The sequence below is a fragment of the Pleurodeles waltl genome, chromosome 3_1 (genome assembly GCF_031143425.1).
Source record: "Pleurodeles waltl isolate 20211129_DDA chromosome 3_1, aPleWal1.hap1.20221129, whole genome shotgun sequence".
In the NCBI taxonomy this organism is placed as follows: Eukaryota; Metazoa; Chordata; class Amphibia; order Caudata; family Salamandridae; genus Pleurodeles; species Pleurodeles waltl.
In genome coordinates, this window is record NC_090440.1 from 770,208,584 (window position 1) to 770,228,042 (window position 19,459).

Consider the following 19,459-nt stretch of genomic DNA (forward strand, 5'->3'; position numbering starts at 1 on the left):
GGGGAGCCAGTGGAGGGATTTGAGGTGTGGAGAGATGTGTTCGTGTCCGGGGCGGTCGAGGATGAGTCGTCCTGCTGAGTTCTGGATGCGTGTAGTTTGCGCTTGAGTCTTGGAGTGGTGCCGGCGTAGAGAGCGTTTCCGTAATCAAGTCTGCTGCTGATGAGTGCGTGAGTGACAGTTTTTCTGGTCTGGGTGGGGATCCATTTGAATGTTTTTTTCAGTATACGGAGTGTGTTGAAGCATGAGGAGGTGAGAGCGTTGATTTGTTGGGTCATCGAGAGGGAGGAATCTAGGATGATGCCGAGGTTGCGTGCGTGGTTGGCGGGGGTGGGTGCAGGGCCTAGCGTGGTAGGCCACCATGAGGGGTCCCAGGTGTTTTTGTGTGGGCCAAAGAGGATTATTTCGGTTTTGCTTGAGTTGAGTTTCAGGTGGTTGGCTGTCATATATATATCACTTTTGTCAATATGTGTGTGGTTTCCCTGGGGGGGAAAGGGTCAGACTTGTCTAGTGGCAGTTTTAGTGCCATAAAGAAGCGCAGAAGGTTTATATGCCTACTGCAAAGAGCAAATCTGTATTTTATGTAACTAGCTGAGTACATTAGTAAAGTCAGCCATTACCTGCGCTATAATACCAATGAAATGTATGTGCGGGGTTGACGGCGGCTATGGAGAGATGAAGGGCACTTTTGCTGGGTGGTAATGAGGGAATCCCAGGATGAGGGAGTGGGAGCACCAATAATGATTGTTGGACTGGGCGCAGGAGGTGCTAAAGACTGACGAATGGTATGTGACAAGGTGTTTTTTGAGTGTCTTGAAAGAACGTGCTGATTGAGGGAAGAAGCGCAGGTAAGGTGGCCTCTACTGTTGCACGTATCTCACACACACCATCGATTTTGTGACTGTCTACGTAGGTTAGTGTTTTAGAGCAACAGTTTAGCCAATAGCAGAGATGGCATCTTGATGGATGACTGCTGCCTGCACTCGGGTTATAGAGGACCGCTCTGACATAGGATCAGAGACTGAGACATCAGATACTGAGACAGCATCTGAGGGATAGGACAATGGCGCAGACTCTGGGAGTGATTTTTCAGTCGTAGGAGTCCCATTCAATAACTCCTCTTCCAGTACATTATGAGGGAGGTGATGAGGACAGTCCTGCTGTCCCTTCGCAAGCTGTTTGTGCAATTGGGTAATAGTGGGATAGCCCAACCCAGAGAGCAGGTGAATGCGGCGGCAAGCAGAGAGAGAGAGAGTGCTCTCTTGGGAGCTCCCCAATTTAGTTCAGCCCCAAATTCCACCACCCAAATCGTATTGTGGAGACATCAAAATTATCTATGGCAAAACAAACTGGTTTTGTAAGGCAGGCACCTGTGTTTTTGGTCCTGGATTCGGCAGCCATATAGAGAAACACACTAAACCCAAACATTTCTGGAAACTAGACATTCGGGGGAGTCCACAGAGGTGTGACTTGTGTGGATTCCCCAAAGTTTTCTTACCCAGAATACCCTGCAAAGCTGAAATGTTGAATAAAAACTCTATTTTCTCGCATTTCTGTCACACAAACTACAGGAATATGCTGGGATCCACAAAATTCCTACCACCCAGTGACTCCTCACCTGTCCTGATAAAAACACTACCCCACTTGATTGCCTACAACTAGTGCCTGCGTCAGGAATGGATCACCCCAGGGTCAACAGCTCCCTCACGTAAGGACCAACATTGACCGTTGTGTGATCTATTCCTGTCGCGGGCACCAGGCCTACCCACACAAGTGAGGTATCATATTTATTGGGAGACTTGGGGGAACGCTGGGTGGAAGGAAATTTGTGGCTCCTCTCAGATTCCAGAACTTTCTGTCACCGAAATGTGAGGAAAACGTGTTATTTTAGCCACATTTTGATGTTTGCAAAGGATTCTGGGTAACAGAACCTGGTCAGAGCCCCACAAGTCACCTCATCTTGGATTCCCCTGGGTTTCTAGTTTTCAAAAATGCGCTGGTTTGCTAGGTTTCCCCAGGTGCCGGCTGAGCTAGAGGCCAAAATCCACAGGTAGGCACTGTTTTCTATGAAAATATTTAATGTGTCCACGTTGTGTTTTGGGGCATTTCCTGTCGCGAGCGCTAGGCCAACCCACACAAGTGAGGTATCATTTTTATCAGGAGACTTGGGGGAACTCTGGGTGGAAGGAAATTTGTGGCTCCTCTCAGATTCCAGAACTTTCTGTCACCATAATGTGAGGAAAACTTGTTTTTTTAGCCACTTTTTGAGGTTTGCAAAGGATTCTGGGTAACAGAACCTGGTCAGAGCCCCACAAGGCACCCCGTCTTCGATTCCCCTAGGTCTCTAGTTTTCAAAAATGCACAGGTTTGGTAGGTTTCCCTATGTGCCGGCTGAGCTAGAGGCCAAAATCTACAGGTAGGCACTTTGGAAAAAACAGCTGTGTTTTCTGTCAAAAAATGGGATGTGTCCACGTTGTGTTTTGGGGCATTTCCTGTCGCAGGCACTAGGACTACCCACACAAGTGAGGTATCATTTTTTTCGGGAGACTTGGGGGAACGCTGGGTGGAAGGAAATTTGTGGCTCCTCTCAGATTCCAGAACTTTCTGTCACCGAAATGTGAGGAAAACTTGTTTTTTTAGCCACTTTTTGAGGTTTGCAAAGGATTCTGGGTAACAGAACCTGGTCAGAGCCCCACAAGTCACCCCATCTTGGATTCCCCTAGGTCTCTAGTTTTCAAAAATGCACAGGTTTGGTAGGTTTCCCTATGTGCCGGCTGAGCTAGAGGCCAAAATCTACAGGTAGGCACTTTGCAAAAAACAGCTCTGGATTCTGTCAAAAAATGTGATGTGTCCACGTTGTGTTTTGGGGCATTTCCTGTCGCGGGCGCTAGGCCTATCCACACAAGTGAGGTATCATTTGAATCGGGAGACTTGGGGCAACGCTGGGTGGAAGGAAATTTGTGGCTCCTCTCAGATTCCAGAACTTTCTGTCACCGAAATGTGAGGAAAACTTGTTTTTTTAGCCACTTTTTGAGGTTTGCAAAGGATTCTGGGTAACAGAACCTGGTGAGAGCCCCACAAGTCACCCCGTCTTCGATTCCCCTAGGTCTCTAGTTTTCAAAAATGCACAGGTTTGGTAGGTTTCCCTATGTGCCGGCTGAGCTAGAGGCCAAAATCTACAGGTAGGCACTTTGGAAAAAACAGCTCTGTTTTGTGTCAAAAAAATGGGATGTGTCCACGTTGTGTTTAGGGGCATTTCCTGTTGCGGGCGCTAGGCCTACCCACACAAGTGAGGTATCATTTTTATCGGGAGACTTGGGGGAACATAGAATAGCAAAACAAGTGTTATTGCCCCTTATCTTTCTCTACATTTTTTCCTTCCAAATATAAGAGAGTGTGTAAAAAAGACGTATATTTGAGAAATGCCCTGCAATTTCCATGCTAGTATGGGCACCCCGGAATTCAGAGATGTGCAAATAACCACTGCTCCTCAAAACCTTATCTTGAGCCCATTTTGGAAACGCAAAGGTTTTCTTGATACCTATTTTTCACTCTTCATATTTCAGCAAATGAATTGCTGTATACCCAGTATAGAATGAAAACCAACTGCAGGGTGCAGCTCATTTATTGGCTCTGGGTACCTAGGGTTCTTGATGAACCTACAAGCCCTTTATATCCCCGCAACCAGAAAAGTCCAGCAGAGAAAACGGTATATTGCTTTTGGAAATCTGACATCGCAGGAAAAAGTTACAGAGTAAAACATAAAGAAAAATGGCTGTTGTTTTCAGCTCAATTTCAATATTTTTTTATTTCAGCTGTTATTTTCTGTAGGAAACCCTTGTAGGATCTACACAAATGACCCCTTGCTGAATTCAGAATTTTGTCTAGTTTTCAGAAATATTTAGCATTCCGGGATCCAGCATTGGTTTCACACCCATTCCTGTCACTAACTGGAAGGAGGCCGAAAGCACCAAAAATAGTAAAAATGGGGTATGTCCCAGTAAAATGCCAAATTTGTGTTGAAAAATGTGGTTTTCTGATTCAAGTCTGCCCGTTCCTGAAAGGTGGGAAGATAGTGATTTCAGCACCAGAAACCCTTTGTTGATGGCATTTTCAGGGAAAAAACCACAAGCCTTCTTCGGCAGCCCTTTTTTCCCATTTTTTTGGAAAAAAAGAAATTTGCACTGTATTTTGGCTATTTTCTTGGTCTCCTCCAGGGGAAACAACAAACTCTGGGTACCATTAGAATCCCTAGAATGTTGGAAAAAAAGGACGCAAATTTGGCGTGGTTAGCTTATGTGGAAAAAAAGTTATGAAGGCCTAAGCGCGAACTACCCCAAATAGCCAAAAGAGGGCTCAGCACTGGGGGGGGGGGGGGGGGGGGAAAGGCCCAGCAGCTAAGGGGTTAATAAATAAATGACAGATGATACTTGTATAATTAAAGTTGTTTGGAACTGTGGAGGACGTCTGACCAGATTTCATTAGGTATTTCATCCGAAGGCAAGGTTGAATGGGAATAAGTTAATTCTCCTTATCCATGGGTAGATGAAATAAATATATTTGTGTTAAGAATATTGCATGAAGTGCAAACACCCCTCCCGCAGGCCACATATATCACTCTCATTTGTATTTTCGTTTTGATTTGGTTTGTGTTTTGATGGGATTAGGTACTAGAAAAATATGTTGTCAGGTGGCTTTCTTAATTAAAAAAGAAATATACCATTATCTTTCTGCTAATTTTCAATACGCCTTTGCTGGTGTGCGCCTGACAGGCCGTTCAAGGCAATTTGTAAATGGTTCTCGAAATGTGTTTTGCAAATATGTTCAGTTACTATTTAACTTTTTTAATTGCAAACGCGTTTGTCTTCCTTCTCCGAAAAGTTTTAAATATCTTTAAGTCTATTTCTAATGGTAAACTGTCTCCAAAACTGTGTACTATTTGGGATATCGAAGCGCACTGACTCGATCAGAAAATAGTCTTCCAGCTTTCTGTTTTACCTACTTTTTATGCAGAAGTCCAGAAGGTAACAAATATTTTATTTACCAGTGTTCATTTAAATATTGATAAAGGTTAAATATCGCTTCAATTGAATGATTCTGAAAGCTTTCAGTGATGCCTGCAAGGTCGCTAGCTGTGCAGATTGACAACACTCAGTGTTAAAAAAAGAGATGATATTTGGTAAAGAAGCTCAAATAGCTACAGATGTGCCAGGTTTGCATTGGTCTTGTTTTCAGGTAGGTGTGTCACTGTATTTTAGAAATATTTTATACGACGGTGTAAGGTACTAAACCCCTACAGACCTGTTAGTGAGAGTGTAAATTTGCTGGTTACATAGATGTGAAAACACGTTTACTTGAACTTCGTTTTTGCACAAAACAGAACATAGATAGGGATAAACATCAATATGACAAACAAAATAAAAATGGATAAATATACAGATTGAAATGTAAAAAAATAAATAGTATAAACCTGGAGTCATATAAATATTTTCCATCCATACAGGGGGCCTGTGCGGTTTCCCAAAAGCTAAACGTTTCCAACAAACGTTATTATAACCTATATACATGGTCACAATGAACTTTAACAAATGTAGGAAGTGTTGCTTATAAAAAGTGTGCCCAACTCGTTCAGAAAAGTATACTAACTCATTTTTTTTATGTGATGTTATCCTTGACATGTATAATTGTGTAGCATAATAATTCCTTTAATTGGTTTGTGCGGTTTCTTGTGTAAATTCTTGATCTCAGGTTAGTTTTGCTTTCAATGTTTTGGTGTAGCTTGTTGAACTGTGGTTATTAGCACCTATTGGACAAAACTGAAGACAGTTTACACGCCTACAACCTGCCTTCTCAGAAAAACAGTACAGCTCTGACGCAACAATTAACTTTTTCACTAGTCACTCACTGAAATGTGATTACGCACTGACTACACTTTGGAAGTAAGTTTCATCAAAACTGATTTTCCCAATGTTCATTAATTTGGTCCTATGACAAATGTAGCTGTGACTGTTACAAAGTATTAAAAATGAACAAAGACAAGAGAAATGGAGGCAGAAAAGAGGAAGACACCGAACGTATAAAGTACTAAATTTATTTTCTGCTTACAACATCAAAAACCATAAATAAATGTCAACAGATTTCAATGTGTACAAAATACAAGACTCAATTTAACAATTTGAAATGTAGATTTGAACAAGCAGTAACTCGTATAAAGTGGGCTAATTTAAGATCTGAAGGCAGAGAGAATTATAAGATAAGAGGATTCCTTGAGATTCATTGAAGGAAAGTAGATTCTGCAACAGAAGGGAAAAGAAAGATGTAGGAAGGACAGTAGATTTGAAATGATAAAGACTATTCTTTTGGCAGGAAATTGTAATGCAGCATGCATCGATTAGTAAGGCAGGGAAGCCGTCATGAGCAGCCTTGCTCATTCCATTCATGAAACACAGCACAAATACCAATGCAGCGACTTGGGTTCAAAGATACTTAGTTTCACGTCATTCAATAGTATTTGGATTTAAGAGTTTTGTCTTAAGTATTTGACACGTGTATTACTCTGCTGCGCACTTCAGAATTTTCAACATTTAAAGTTGTGCCTGTTATTGTCAGGAGTTGTCCAAAATAAGGCTAGGTTCAATTCCCTTTAATTATCCAGCATAATCACCTACATATTTTAGACAACTTTTGGCATGTGGCAAAAACATTTATCAGAAATGTTAGTGCAGCACTTCAACGGACCTTTTGCACGAAGAACAGATTTTCTATAATCTAGTAAAAATTAAAGTCTTGACTACAGCATAACAATCTTTGAGAATCATGTCCTGTATGACAAAATATATCTTTTTAGGAGGTCGCTCAAATTGTCCACTATTGCTAGTCTTGAATGTTGGAATTCATTTAGGTAGCTAGCTCTCATTCATTCTGTTTTTTTTTTTACCTGAGCTTCTCACATAAGGCTCAATCAAAGGCTGGGTGGTTTGGGAATTCATGTACTATATATGTAATAACTTAATTTAGTTACATTGGATTGCACTAGGTTAATATCAACTTGTATAACATGCCAGAATAACCCTCTTCTGGGTGAGGTCTCAGTTGCAACACTTGTCATGACCCTGCGAAGCTGAGATCAATGTCTGAGCAAGCATACTAAGTTTAAATAACTTGAAGCGTATGTTAAACATACAAATTCAGTCTATGTTGACTTTTAGTACTCAATTTCATAAGAGAATATTCAATCATGGGAGAGTGTAAGCTGTATAGCTCTGTTCGTTCTTGAGATCCTGTTCCAAACAGGTACATGGAAAGACCTGTTGGACAAGTTTTGTGGCACACCGTTCCCACTATTACTTAGCTCATGGAATAAAGAAATGAACTGGTGGATATCTGTAGTGGCGGGGGAGCAGGACAGATAAAACATCCCTGTTTAATTGATGAGGCTTCAGCCCATTTCCTTTTTTTTTATAAATGTGGCACATTTCAGGGTTCAAAGATTTTAGTCACTGCATCCGTATACTTATACACCTGTGATGGACAAGCTTACACTTTGAATGCTCTGGTGGTTAATGAAGCCACACTACTAGAAAAGTTAAAGACAAACCTGCCCTTTTCTAACCTCTGTTTATCTTTCTTCGATTTAAGGTTAGGTCTCTATTCCACTGTTTGAATTGAGTTACATCTGTAATTTCAGGAGTACTGAGTGACAGGGGGTGTGCACCTCGTAATTATCATACAACACAAACAAGTATTCTAACCCAGCTCCAATTTAAAACACCAAGTGTGTATGAAGTGATCATAGATGAAGTTTTGACAAAGGCACAAAATCAGAGCTTGTACACAAAAGACCACGAAGAAGGAAGTGGCAGTCATAACATTTAAGCATGAATTATGGTTGCAAGGTTCACCTAAGCTCCTATATACCTGCATGTGTTGTAATGCACATCAAGGAATCAAGCTTCAATGCCATACTGTAAAGTGTCAATGCTCAATTAATGATACTAACTCTGCTTTGCTGAAATTTCACTATAACTCACCTATTGACTAGGATCGTCCACTGTCATCTCTAGACCCCAAAATGAGGTTACAATACTGTTGAAGCACTGTGCACCCCTTTGTATCGCTAGAATCCCAATGTCACAAACTAATATTAGATGCTGAAATATGCCTTAGCACAACAAAGACAAAATTCCATTGCAAGATGTGTATTATAAATAAAGCTCTTCACAAAAGCTATGCTGCTGTCCTACATGTCAACAATCAATATTTATGTCCTCTATGAGTACCAATCTGCCACACCTTGTATGGTCTCAATAATCCCTCACATCCGGCATGCCCAGGACACCATACCCTTGTTAATATGCATTTCAGGAAGATAGTAGGTAACTGAGGTAACTCCATCTACGGTGTTTTTAAGTCTTACACATGCACCTGCCTAGAGGTATCAGTTATCTCACAAATCTGGATGAGTCTGTCTAAAAGAGATGGAAAAGACAGACACATTCTTTGATACATACATTCATTAGTCCTTTTGCAGCAAGCCTCCATAAATGCCCATAAAAATGAGATATGGTCCATGGCACGTTCTCAGAACAGTCATTATTCTTGCTTAGATGGGTAAAGGAAATGTGAATCGACCCAGAGTTTGCTAAGAGCTTAGGAAAGATAGCCTTCAGCTGAAGTGCCATGGCATAAAGTCTTAAACACACAGATCAGCCACTCTATAAACGTATGGGTAGCACCTAGTCTGATCAAAGCCAGACTATGTTCCTCTCAAAGTCACACAGTGAAACATTTGGATCAACCGTAAGGACCAGAGAAAATGTTGCTCCTACATTTATGCAATCTTCTGATTTATATAGATAGGTCCTACTCGTAGGACTCATTGCCTGGGAGAATACAGAGAAACCTAAAGACTATTAATCATACAAAGATGTAGTCACCTATGGCTCTACCACTAGCTTGAAAACCTGCGCCTTCTTTGGAACCAAACTCACCAGGACAATACAAGATCTTTCCCTATTAGAAGCATGTACTGCCAATGTAGTACCTTAAAATTCATAAATCTGTATTATTGGTAGTAACAAACTGAGAAGGGTGTTCGAAAATTAAAACACCCATCTTCATATAGCTGTGCAACATAGTTCAAAAACGTTGTGGATGTCAACATTCAGTGCATGCCTCACTTGCATGTTTATTTAAGTATGTTTACTACAAAACTGCTCACAGATGGCATTTTCGACTAAGAGATATATGTGTGAGGTGAGTTACTCATATTTCCAAAACTAATGTAAAAAGCTTTAGCCTTAACAATCCCATATCTTCACTTTCTTGTAGCAATACTCAATGCCCATTAGCTATCAGGTGCAATTGCCCTGACAAAGTATCACAAGAATGCATATTAGAATTATAGAACTATGTATGGGTTGTAAAAATACGTACTTAGAGACGAGGCTGTGCTAGAAAAGGACATCTCGAGGTGGAAAGTTTGATTTTTGTTCTGTAAACTTATCAATGGGTTTGAAAAATAAATCCTTTAAATAACCATATAAAGTAGTTGAGAAACCACATATGATGTGTATTATAGCAGCAGAATTTGTTAAAAAAAGATCAAAAACATTAATTAACATACGCAGGCACACAGGGATTACTCCAATATTGTTAAAACCAGACAGTGTTATCAAACTCGAACAGTGTTAGAGGTTAGACACTAAATCCTAAAATTGGCAAGCCAAGCAAATCACCTTACAGCTGTAATGGTTCAGCCAATGAGTGGGTGTAGCACTGGAATGTTCAACTGAGCTGAACGCAATGTAAAAGAGATAAGGAAAGATGTTCAGAAGGAAGGTCTTAGTGTAGTTTAAGGTGACAGGTGAATAAGATTCAAGATACCAGAAAGATCTTGAAATTGAGGAAACATTATCTGTAAAGTCATGGCTGTCACAAGATTTCATTTCAAGTGAACACAATTGTTTGCACATAGTACACATTTCCATTAAAGCACCATCACTCAAGATGTACATTGTAACAGAATGGTCACTTTAAAGATTTTGCAAAACATGTCAATATCTCAGTTTTAAACATTACTCTGTACACATGACTTTCCTGGAGCTCCTTCCTTGCAAATTAACCTACAAGGGCATTCTTAATGCACATGTGCTACTCTGTGTCCTAACTGCTCCTACACCTTGTTGCACACCAACAAGAAGCATCTAATCTAATTGAAGGCGTGTAACATTATATGGAAGTGGTTCACTGGTAAAGTAGAACTTTACACTACAGTTAACGCTTGAAGTAGTGGCAAGAAGCATTTTATCCCTGCAATTGTACAGTGCTCTTAAATTAGCTTTTCAACTGGAAAGATAGGAAGCTTATGTGGTTCAACCAGTTTAAGGTCTTTTTTTACAGTACATCAGGAAAAATACATATGGTGGAAAATTATTGATACTGCAATTCACAACTGGCCTTCTCAATTTTTAAAACTTTCAGGAGCATCTGCGATTGCCTTTGAAATGTAAAGTAAACAAAACTGCACATCTCCACTATGGACACAATCATCAACTCAATCATTTTTGGACTCTCTGTATCAGCACCCTTATTCATAAAAACAAAATAGGTAAAAGGGGTATTAAACCAGACCTGTTGTCCTGTAAGACTTTACATTGCATTACCAAGGCATTTGGCTGGACAGTCATACATAGCTGCACCTTGGTAGGTTATATTGATTTATCAAAGCTCCCTTGCATGAGTGATTCACCACTGAGAGCACTACAAGACTATTTTAATGCCCACTAGAGAGCAGGGATGACTCCCAAAACCGAAATAAAGGGGCTGCAGCAAAAAGTTCAAGAATGATGGGGAAAGTGTTCAAGGAGAAAAGCTGTAAATTATAATGCTGATCGTATTCACATAAAAATGTAAATAACACATTTTTTCGCTTTTTTCAGAATAACCCTTATCGATACTTTGACAAGCTGCAGATACATTTGGTTGTTTTGTCAAAGAGCCCTGCTTATTTATTCTTCGGATGACTGCAGAACAATCATTAAAGCCTGTGTACTGCATAAGTGAACTGAGCCCTCTGGTAAAGGTAAAACGTACATTATCAACACAGTGGGATAAGTTGTATTTACATCTAAGTAGTCATTTGCACTTGTTTGGCATTTTTAAGGCTCTACCACACTAAAACGATATGCAACTTGTAAAGGTAGCCACAGATTTCAAACTACTTTCATGTAAACAATATTGCAATAAAGCTCCTTAGTTAATTGGTTTCTGACAGAAATGTCATTATGTGGCCTGGAAGATCCTAAATTGATTTGCCGTGGTCTACAGGCTTTATAGGCATGGTCATGTTTGCACATTTTTTCGGAGGTTAGAAGTTGTAAAAGTTGTTAAGTGCTGTACTTTGACTAGTCATTTGAAAATTGTGGTAGAGATAGTGTGAAATTGAGCTAAAAGAAGACAAGCTCAATTTGCGAACTCTGAGCCTTAATTTTCAATGCAATTTTATTAGACACACAAAGAGGCCCCTTGTTAAGCTCATCTGACATAAATTTGAAATAGTGCTTTGTTGGCAATAACGTCAGAATGGCACGAGACTACCATATGCCAGATAAAGTGATAGATAATTGGAAATTCTGCTCCAGAATATCTGCTGATCATATAACATGAGAAAGTGATATGTTTGCATAGCACATACATAAATCTTAATTGACTAAAGGAATGTCCAAGGAGACATCGCCATCATGAAAATCTGAGGCCAAAATGTCTTACAAACGTCATATGAAGACTAATGGCCGTCAGAGCATCATTCTTTTAAATAAACAAATTATTCACAAAAAGAGGGAACAGTACATTTCCAAGAGAAGACACAATATCTGAAAATTGTTCTTCTCATTGTTTGTTTACCCTTGCTTAGAGAATAGTCAGATTTGCTAAAGCAAGAGGGCAATAAGTTCCCAAGTAGATATCCCAGAAGTTACAATAACTGGAGCCAGAACGGCACAGATATTCGGTTAATCTCATGGTCTGTGTTTATGATCAATAGCAGGTCTCAATAGAGTGCATTGATATAATTCAAAGTTATGCTTTCTAGAGAACAAGCAATCTATTCCCCCCTTTACAGGCTATTGATAGCAACATACAAAGCTAATGAAACAACCTACAGAACATGCTCTTCAAAACTTCTGCCAACATCTGTTACACTAAGGTCTTCAGTGATGAAGATTTAGAAACGTTTTACTCTGCGTTACTCTAGCACCAATTATATGCAGATACATCCATAATGTGTCTGTGGTGCATAATATATGGGGATCATGATGTGCTTTTGTCTTCTCGCCATTTGACTTTATCTCTCTCTCTTCTACACACACACAATGAGGTTTGCATATGTACACAAGTTGTAAAGGACCTTCTTCATGATCTAGAGGTTGTACCACTTTAATATTTCAAATATTTTTTTTTGACTTTTCTAACATTTAGAATGTGGACAATAGTACTACATGTCCTTTTTAATTTGTATGCAATAAAAGTGTATTTTAATGAAGAAACCGATAGGCAAAAATTGATTTATGTGAGAAAAAGCAGTAAACTGATATTGATGAAAATAAGCAATACAACTATTCTTTCAATATTTCGTTTCTTCATTAATACTTATTTTGATGCAATACAACACAGGCAGTGCTTGTCATAATACTGTATAAATAAAAGTGATGGTTGCTTACTTTCAGAGGCTCTTTTTAATTATAAGATTAGAAATAGGAGATATTTCCTTTGAGTCAAAACTATTTTCACTGATGTGAACTCTACATCCTCCAAAAGACCATTTATATCATAAATGAAAGTAGAGGAGCAGGATTTATCCTCATGCTCCTGGTAAACCAATTCAAAGAATGTTCCCAATAAGACAGATCTAGACGTAGTAAGGCAGTAGAAGAATGCAGACATGAACTCCGACACACACAAAAACATTATGAGGCCACTATGCCTCAAAAGGAAGGAGTATTTTATAAGCCCTCCCGATACTTCTGTTGCTAGGAGTGCACTAGGAAGTGGCAGGAACTCATTTTGCCACCACCACAGAAAGGTGTCATCTGCTTAAACTCAGCGACCAACCCTGACAGACCCGGCAAGTAAAAAGTTGAATATGTACTAGTCATTTTAAAAGCAAAAGCTGGTGTACAGAAACAGAAAAGAATGAAACACGACTCATGTACCAAACTGCTATAATAATTGGTCACACTAGGCAACATCACAAAAGGAGTGGCCAATAAAAGATTCAGCTTACATGCTTTATTATCTCAGGAATTACTTCTAGTTCTCACCACAAGAGTAACATCTACCCTCTAGAACATCATAAATAGCATCTTTGGCTTGACACTTCTGCATCGTTTCTGATTGCGGTGTCCATATCTCACTAAAGCGGGAACAGCTAACTGATTTCCTAAGCCAACAACTTGTGGTACCCTACCACACCAGGAAAGCTATCTATGGCTTATTAAATCAGATATGTATTCAGTTCATTTCCACATAAGAAAAAGATTTGATGCACGACCACACCTTGAATGTCTTTGGCAACGTATCAGGATCTGAATGCTTTATATCAGTGTTAGTTACATTGTCTTACGACATCAAAAATGAATACCATGCCTTTGCACATCTTACACAGTGCCCAATTACTAAATCAGTATTGGATTCCATTTCTTACCTCATTAGAAATGGCCTACATGCCTGCCACAATAGGAACGGCCACAATGTCTTTAATCATTAGGAATCACTTAAGTGCATCAGTAACATCTTTAATCCCTTACCACATAAGGAAGAGCTATTCCACCTTCTAACAACCTGAGTGACTTCTATGGTTCAACACGTTGGGAGTGGTTTCTGTACCTTAGAATATCAGTAAAAGCTTCCATGATTTACCACCTCAGAAAAGGCTTCCATGCCTTGCAGCATCAGGAAGTGATTCAAAACCTTACTACTCCAGGAATGCTTATTGTGTCACATCCCAACAGGTATGACACCTAACATATGACATGTAAGTAAGTACTGTAGTTTTTACCCTGCAGCGGCTGAGCACACAAGCACATGCTACCATATGGAGAGTGCTACCTGCTTCCAAGCACACACCCAGCAACATTCCATTATAAAATAGTTATGTAATATTACCCAAGGTATTTTTGTCAGATTCTAGATGTCCGCTTGAAGAGAGATTTTCTTGACACAGAATGCGACAACTGGAATCTTATAAACAGCTGTGAACTACATTTCGGGCAAAGAGGGCAGAGGCAGGACATCATAAGTGCTGTGATTTCTCCTATATTCCCAGCCTCTCACATTGCTGTCTACCAATGTACAGAGAATGAAAATTATCGTAAATGAATTATTTTAAATGTACAAAATATTTGAGGGGCCTGGTTGCCACATTCCCTGTTGCTGTTTGGTCGCCAGTGTTTCACTACATGCAAATGTGGTTTCTTGCATTCTGTCCATACAGCTCATTAAAAGAACATTGATTATGGATGGGTACACAGACCCTCCTTGAGGGCATACCCTTCAGTGCTGTTTGTTGAATGGTTAATGTTCTAGAGTGCTCTTTCGCTTGTCAGTCTGCACATAGTTACAAAAGTCACCCTAAAAAGACTTGAAAGGTTGAATGAAAAAAATCTATTTAGTAGTCTACTATCAACGTCAAGCTTCAAGTGGCCATTTTGTGGAATGGCACAGTTTTGAAATGTAAGGGTCATGGACATCAAACAACCGGTGAAATATTTCACAGAAGCTCTAGTATACTAATATAATAACATATAAGATTTAAAAAATGCAGACTTAAAAGGTTCTACATAAAAAGTAAAGTAGCTCAGCAAGGCGAGAATTTGCTGAAGCACACAGGTTCTCTGATTCAACTTCAGCACAATGTACTTTAAGGCTCTGGCCCTATTCTGAGCATTGCGGTTAAACCTACACATTTCTCCTTTCGTCCTAAACACTAAATCAACAACATATTTCGCAAACATTGAATTGTACTCTATAAAAAACATTTTGATAATTCAGAAAATCTCAAGTTCTTTATCAAAGGCAACATGAACATATGTACAACTCAACAACATAATTGCTGAAGGCAACCATATACCTTGTAACCCCACAGCAAAAGAGTAGCAAAAGCAAAGGTGTGTGCATATTCAGACTTCGGCAAATCAACTTCATATGCCACGGGGACGGGGAAGTATCATTGCCCAAACCTACTAGCAGGTATTTGGAGCAATAAAGCCTCTAAAAAAGGATCATGGAAATGATTTTTAGAAAAGTGCAAGTTTGTTGAATATCCTTCATTTGGCCTCAATGTAATGGAATGGACGCTGGCCTTCATGACATAGTCTACCATATCACTGGTAGGGAAATGTATAGCTCTTTGCCAGAGCATCATATATTCAAGAAGTATTCAGCTGTTAATTGCGGAAATCTGAATGGCACACATCATGGAGACACTCATAGGAGTTTAACCCCCAAAGAATTTTGCACCCACATGAGCAGGTTTTCCGGCACTGGCTCCATCTCTCTGCGCATGTCGCTGAGAACCTCCCAGAGCACACACAGAAAAGGCACGCCAATGCTCAAGAGCTCATACATGTAGCCATAGTTGTATGCATTGTCCCTGAAATGGCGACTGGCAGCGTGCAGAAACCCATGCATCCAGTTAGACAGGCGTCTTGGGAGGTCAAGCAGATCCCTGGTCACCTTTAGAGGCCAGCTTACAGTTTTCCTAAAGAAGGAAGTCATGATACCTGGGGCACTGTCCACAGCGCTGCTAACTGTTGTGAAAGCACTGGCCGCGACAGACTCTGATTTCGGGGCCTCTTCACTAGTCCACTCTTGGGGGTCGTCCTATAAATCAGAAAGTAAAATGGGGCTGTAAAGAATTCAATAAAACACTGTGCGCACTTAGTATGTAAAATAATAATAATTATGCACAAAGTATAATATTAAGAAAGAAGATATTAGCATGGAATTTTGTGTGCGTGGTACTAGCAAATGTAAACTCAACGAAGAAATCCTGCCTCTAAGTTTCTTGAATGTACACTTTGGGGGTCATTCCGGCCGGGGACCGCGGAAGCACCGCCAACAGGCTGGCGGTGCTTCCTGGGCCATTCTGACCGCGGCGGTAAAGCCGCGGTCAGAAAAGGGGAACCGGCGGTTTCACACCGGTTTTCCCCTGGCCCAGGAATCCTCCATGGCGGCGCTGCTTGCAGAGCCGCCATGGGGATTCCGACCCCCTTCCCGCCATCCCGTTCCTGGTGGTTTTTACCGCCAGGAACAGGATGGCGGGAACGGGTGTCGTGGGGCCCCTGGGGGGCCCTGCACTGCCCATGCCACTGGCATGGGCAGTGCAGGGGCCCCCTAACAGGGCCCCATAATGATTTTCAGTGTCTGCTTTGCAGACACTGAAAATCGCGACGGGTGCCACGGCACCCGTCGCACCCCAGCAACTCCGTCGGCTCCATCGTTGCTGGGTCTTTCCCGCTGGGCCGGCGGGCGGCCTTTTGGCGGTCACCCGCCGGGCCAGCGGGAAAGCCAGAATGGCCGCCGCGGTCTTTTGACCGCGGTGCGGTCATTCGGCGGTTCCCGCCAGGCGGGCGGCTACCGCCGCCCGCCGCGGTTGGAATGACCGCCTTTATGTCTTAGTTGTTGGCTGACCATGCAAGAGTAAAGAAGCTTTACCACCAACCCTGAAATGAATAACTCGTGTTTACTTTACAAGCACTGACATCATCTACATTCGCTTTTCGGAACCCTTGATACCAAGTCTGACACTGGAAGGTCTTGGCCAATCTGGTGAAGGCGTGAGAGACTAGAGACATGACCTTAAGTGTCAAATGGGCCTCCAGAACACTGCAGCCTTGACCAAATCCGGACATTTAACTCTTAGTTTTGGTGGCCAGAATGATGCAAGGGGAATGTGACTGAATGGTGAGTCCCCAGTAGAGATGATTCAAATTTCTCAGGAAATGTGCTACCTATGATTGTTAACATTTTATTCAAAATGCCTCTAGGTTCTTTGTAGACGGCTTCATTTTGAGAATTTTGTGGCATCTATGTGCCGAGGTACAGTTGTTCAAAGAGGAGCAAACTGAATATTTCTGACACAAAAGGTAGCTAGGTTAATTCAAAATGTCTACAGAACTTGTGAGAAACGTTACCAATGACAACTACACTGATAGGCTTCTGAGCAGCGGTGAAAGGAACTTCCAGCCCTGATATTTGTAAGGGTGCAACCAATCCATGGCGACTAGAGCATAGAGTAATGTCATGACTGTGGCAGTAGCAGCTAGCATTATCGGAGAACAGCAGTCTTGCATCTGAGGTTACAGCAAACAACTAAACCACAGGGGTTGGAAACAATGACAGCAGGTGATGTGGTGGCAACATATTACACTGGGCCTGACATTAGATACCTTTTTTTCTAGTTCAGATAAACGCCCACAAACCACAGCCAGATTATTAGCAAAATATGCAGCACTGCAGTCCCTTATTTTAGAGTAAATCCTGTGCACAATTAATTAACATATTTAGTAATCTTGGTAATGAATGGCACAGTAGCGAAGTGAAATTAGCAGAGACTGTGAACTTCAACTTGGAATTCCAGCAAAGGCGACTCAGTCTTTCATATTTACAAAGGTCATGTATTGAGTAGTTAAATCGAGTAATAGTTAACAACTGTTATTAATAGTACTCACAAAAGGTAGAAAGTGCTAAAACAACACCTTCTTAACTTTAGTATCAATATTTACATTAGAGTCACAGTTAAGGAAAAATGGAACTAAAGCCAATAATGTGCACTATGTTTTCAGAACTCTTGATTTTCAAATGGTGCTCTGAACCAAAAAAGTCTGCAGGCACATCTTATTTTAGGGCTGTAACCTTAAAGCACTGTCAACCTATGTTTCCATGCTTGCTCTGCTCAATATGATGCTATATCACTAATCTGCGTTTAGAAAGATTTCATTTAGGGTGTCTACTATAGTGGGGCCTCCAAATATTGTTAATGAAATTGATATTAAAGGATCAAAAAAAGACAAGAAAATTCTTTAAGACCCTACGTAGGGTTGTCACAAGAGTGGCAGCCAGGGTCGTTTGCCCTGAAACCATGCTTCAAAGTGTCCCACGCTGCAAACACATTTACATTTCAAGTTCAAAGTAAAATATTCTGAGGAGTCTGTATGGCAGTCCCTCCACTAGAAGGCACCAAACACTGGAACAACTGCTAACATGGCACATCGTTTTCTTTTTACTATGTTTGCATAGGAAAAGAGAAGCCTCAAATCCACAGGTCGAGCGTTGGAAGTGGAGCATTTACTCCAGTTATACATAGGTGCTATTCACTTATCCCTGCCTACTTCACTGCCCTCAACCTTGAACCATTTTCATTAGATTTCAGCTAGAGGCGGTGGTAGCTGTCTGTAGGCAGACCTACTGTTTCCAATATGTAGCATATGCTCAGAGTGAACTTTGGGTCACCCCTCTGCCCCTGATTGGATGGCTTTGCTATTTATCTCACTCGTCTTCTCTTAATTCAATGGCTTTCCTCCTTATTCTTGTGTTTGTAGGACCCGGGATCTTTTTTTTCTCACACAGTGCCTAATTTGTAAAATAAATGCCTCAGCCTAAAGTTCTGCTCAGAAGCCCACATCCGGCACTATCGAAGGTTGAGGTACTGAATACCAAGGCTGTGTAGTCTTGATTCCACCTCAGACTTCTTTCTTCCACCACCCAACAGTCCCTCCCTCCCTCTTCATTTCACTCTTGATGGTTCTGTTTTTCATCCTGCATTTCTCTTGTTATTTTTCAAGTTTTTCTATCTTTATATTCCACCTTCTGTCTCCCATCTGTGTTTTCTCTCTCTTGCTCTTGGTAGAAGTCTGTTGAAGAAAAATAAGTGCCGGTCTCTAAAAATGAGGGCCAGTGGGCCTCACCTGCAACTACCAAGACAAATTGAGAACTGGTCTCACAGTTCTGACTGGATGAGTTGTATCCTTTCATGCCATAGCCTGACAATTTAAAATCAATGCTTGTTTCTACGGTGCTTGCATGACCTTGGTTCTCTCTCCAGCCCTACCAGGGTGAGCACCAACTTGCTTTGTATTGATTGACGAGATTAGAAGTCAGGCAACAGTTCCAGGAATTGCCAGGTATTTGCCTATCACAATGATAAAACGGTGACGTGCAAATTTCTTGCCAGCCTTACAATGAGTCATCTTCATATAACCTCTGCGTCAAACACTTAGAAATGTACGCCTGAGTTAGGAGTCACTGGCCAATACAGAAATATAACATAAGAAGAGAAGTTTTCACACCAAGCAACTTACGAAGGTTCGTGCATTTAACTCCACCCGTCTCTTCCTCTGCTTATTATTTGTTTTGCAGTAAATGAAATGAGGCTTGCAGTAAAATTTACCTGAAAAGTAAAATC

The 19,459-nt window shown here is 40.8% G+C and overlaps 1 protein-coding gene across 12 annotated transcripts in view; it reads right to left on the minus strand.

Annotated features, from left to right (window-relative positions):
* MICAL2 (microtubule associated monooxygenase, calponin and LIM domain containing 2) overlaps positions 1-19,459 on the minus strand; it is a 776,672-nt gene that overhangs the window by 401,089 nt on the left and 356,124 nt on the right. For 7 of the 12 annotated variants that reach the window (XM_069223592.1, XM_069223590.1, XM_069223591.1 and 4 more), the window contains 2 exons: positions 19,356-19,444; positions 15,777-15,876 (listed from right to left, as the gene is read on the minus strand). In XM_069223592.1, coding sequence (XP_069079693.1) covers positions 15,777-15,876; positions 19,356-19,444 — 189 coding nt within the window. Of the gene's footprint in view, positions 1-6,072; positions 15,877-19,355; positions 19,445-19,459 lie in introns of those variants that run through there. The other 5 variants (XM_069223594.1, XM_069223595.1, XR_011201428.1 and 2 more) reach the window with 5 other exon arrangements.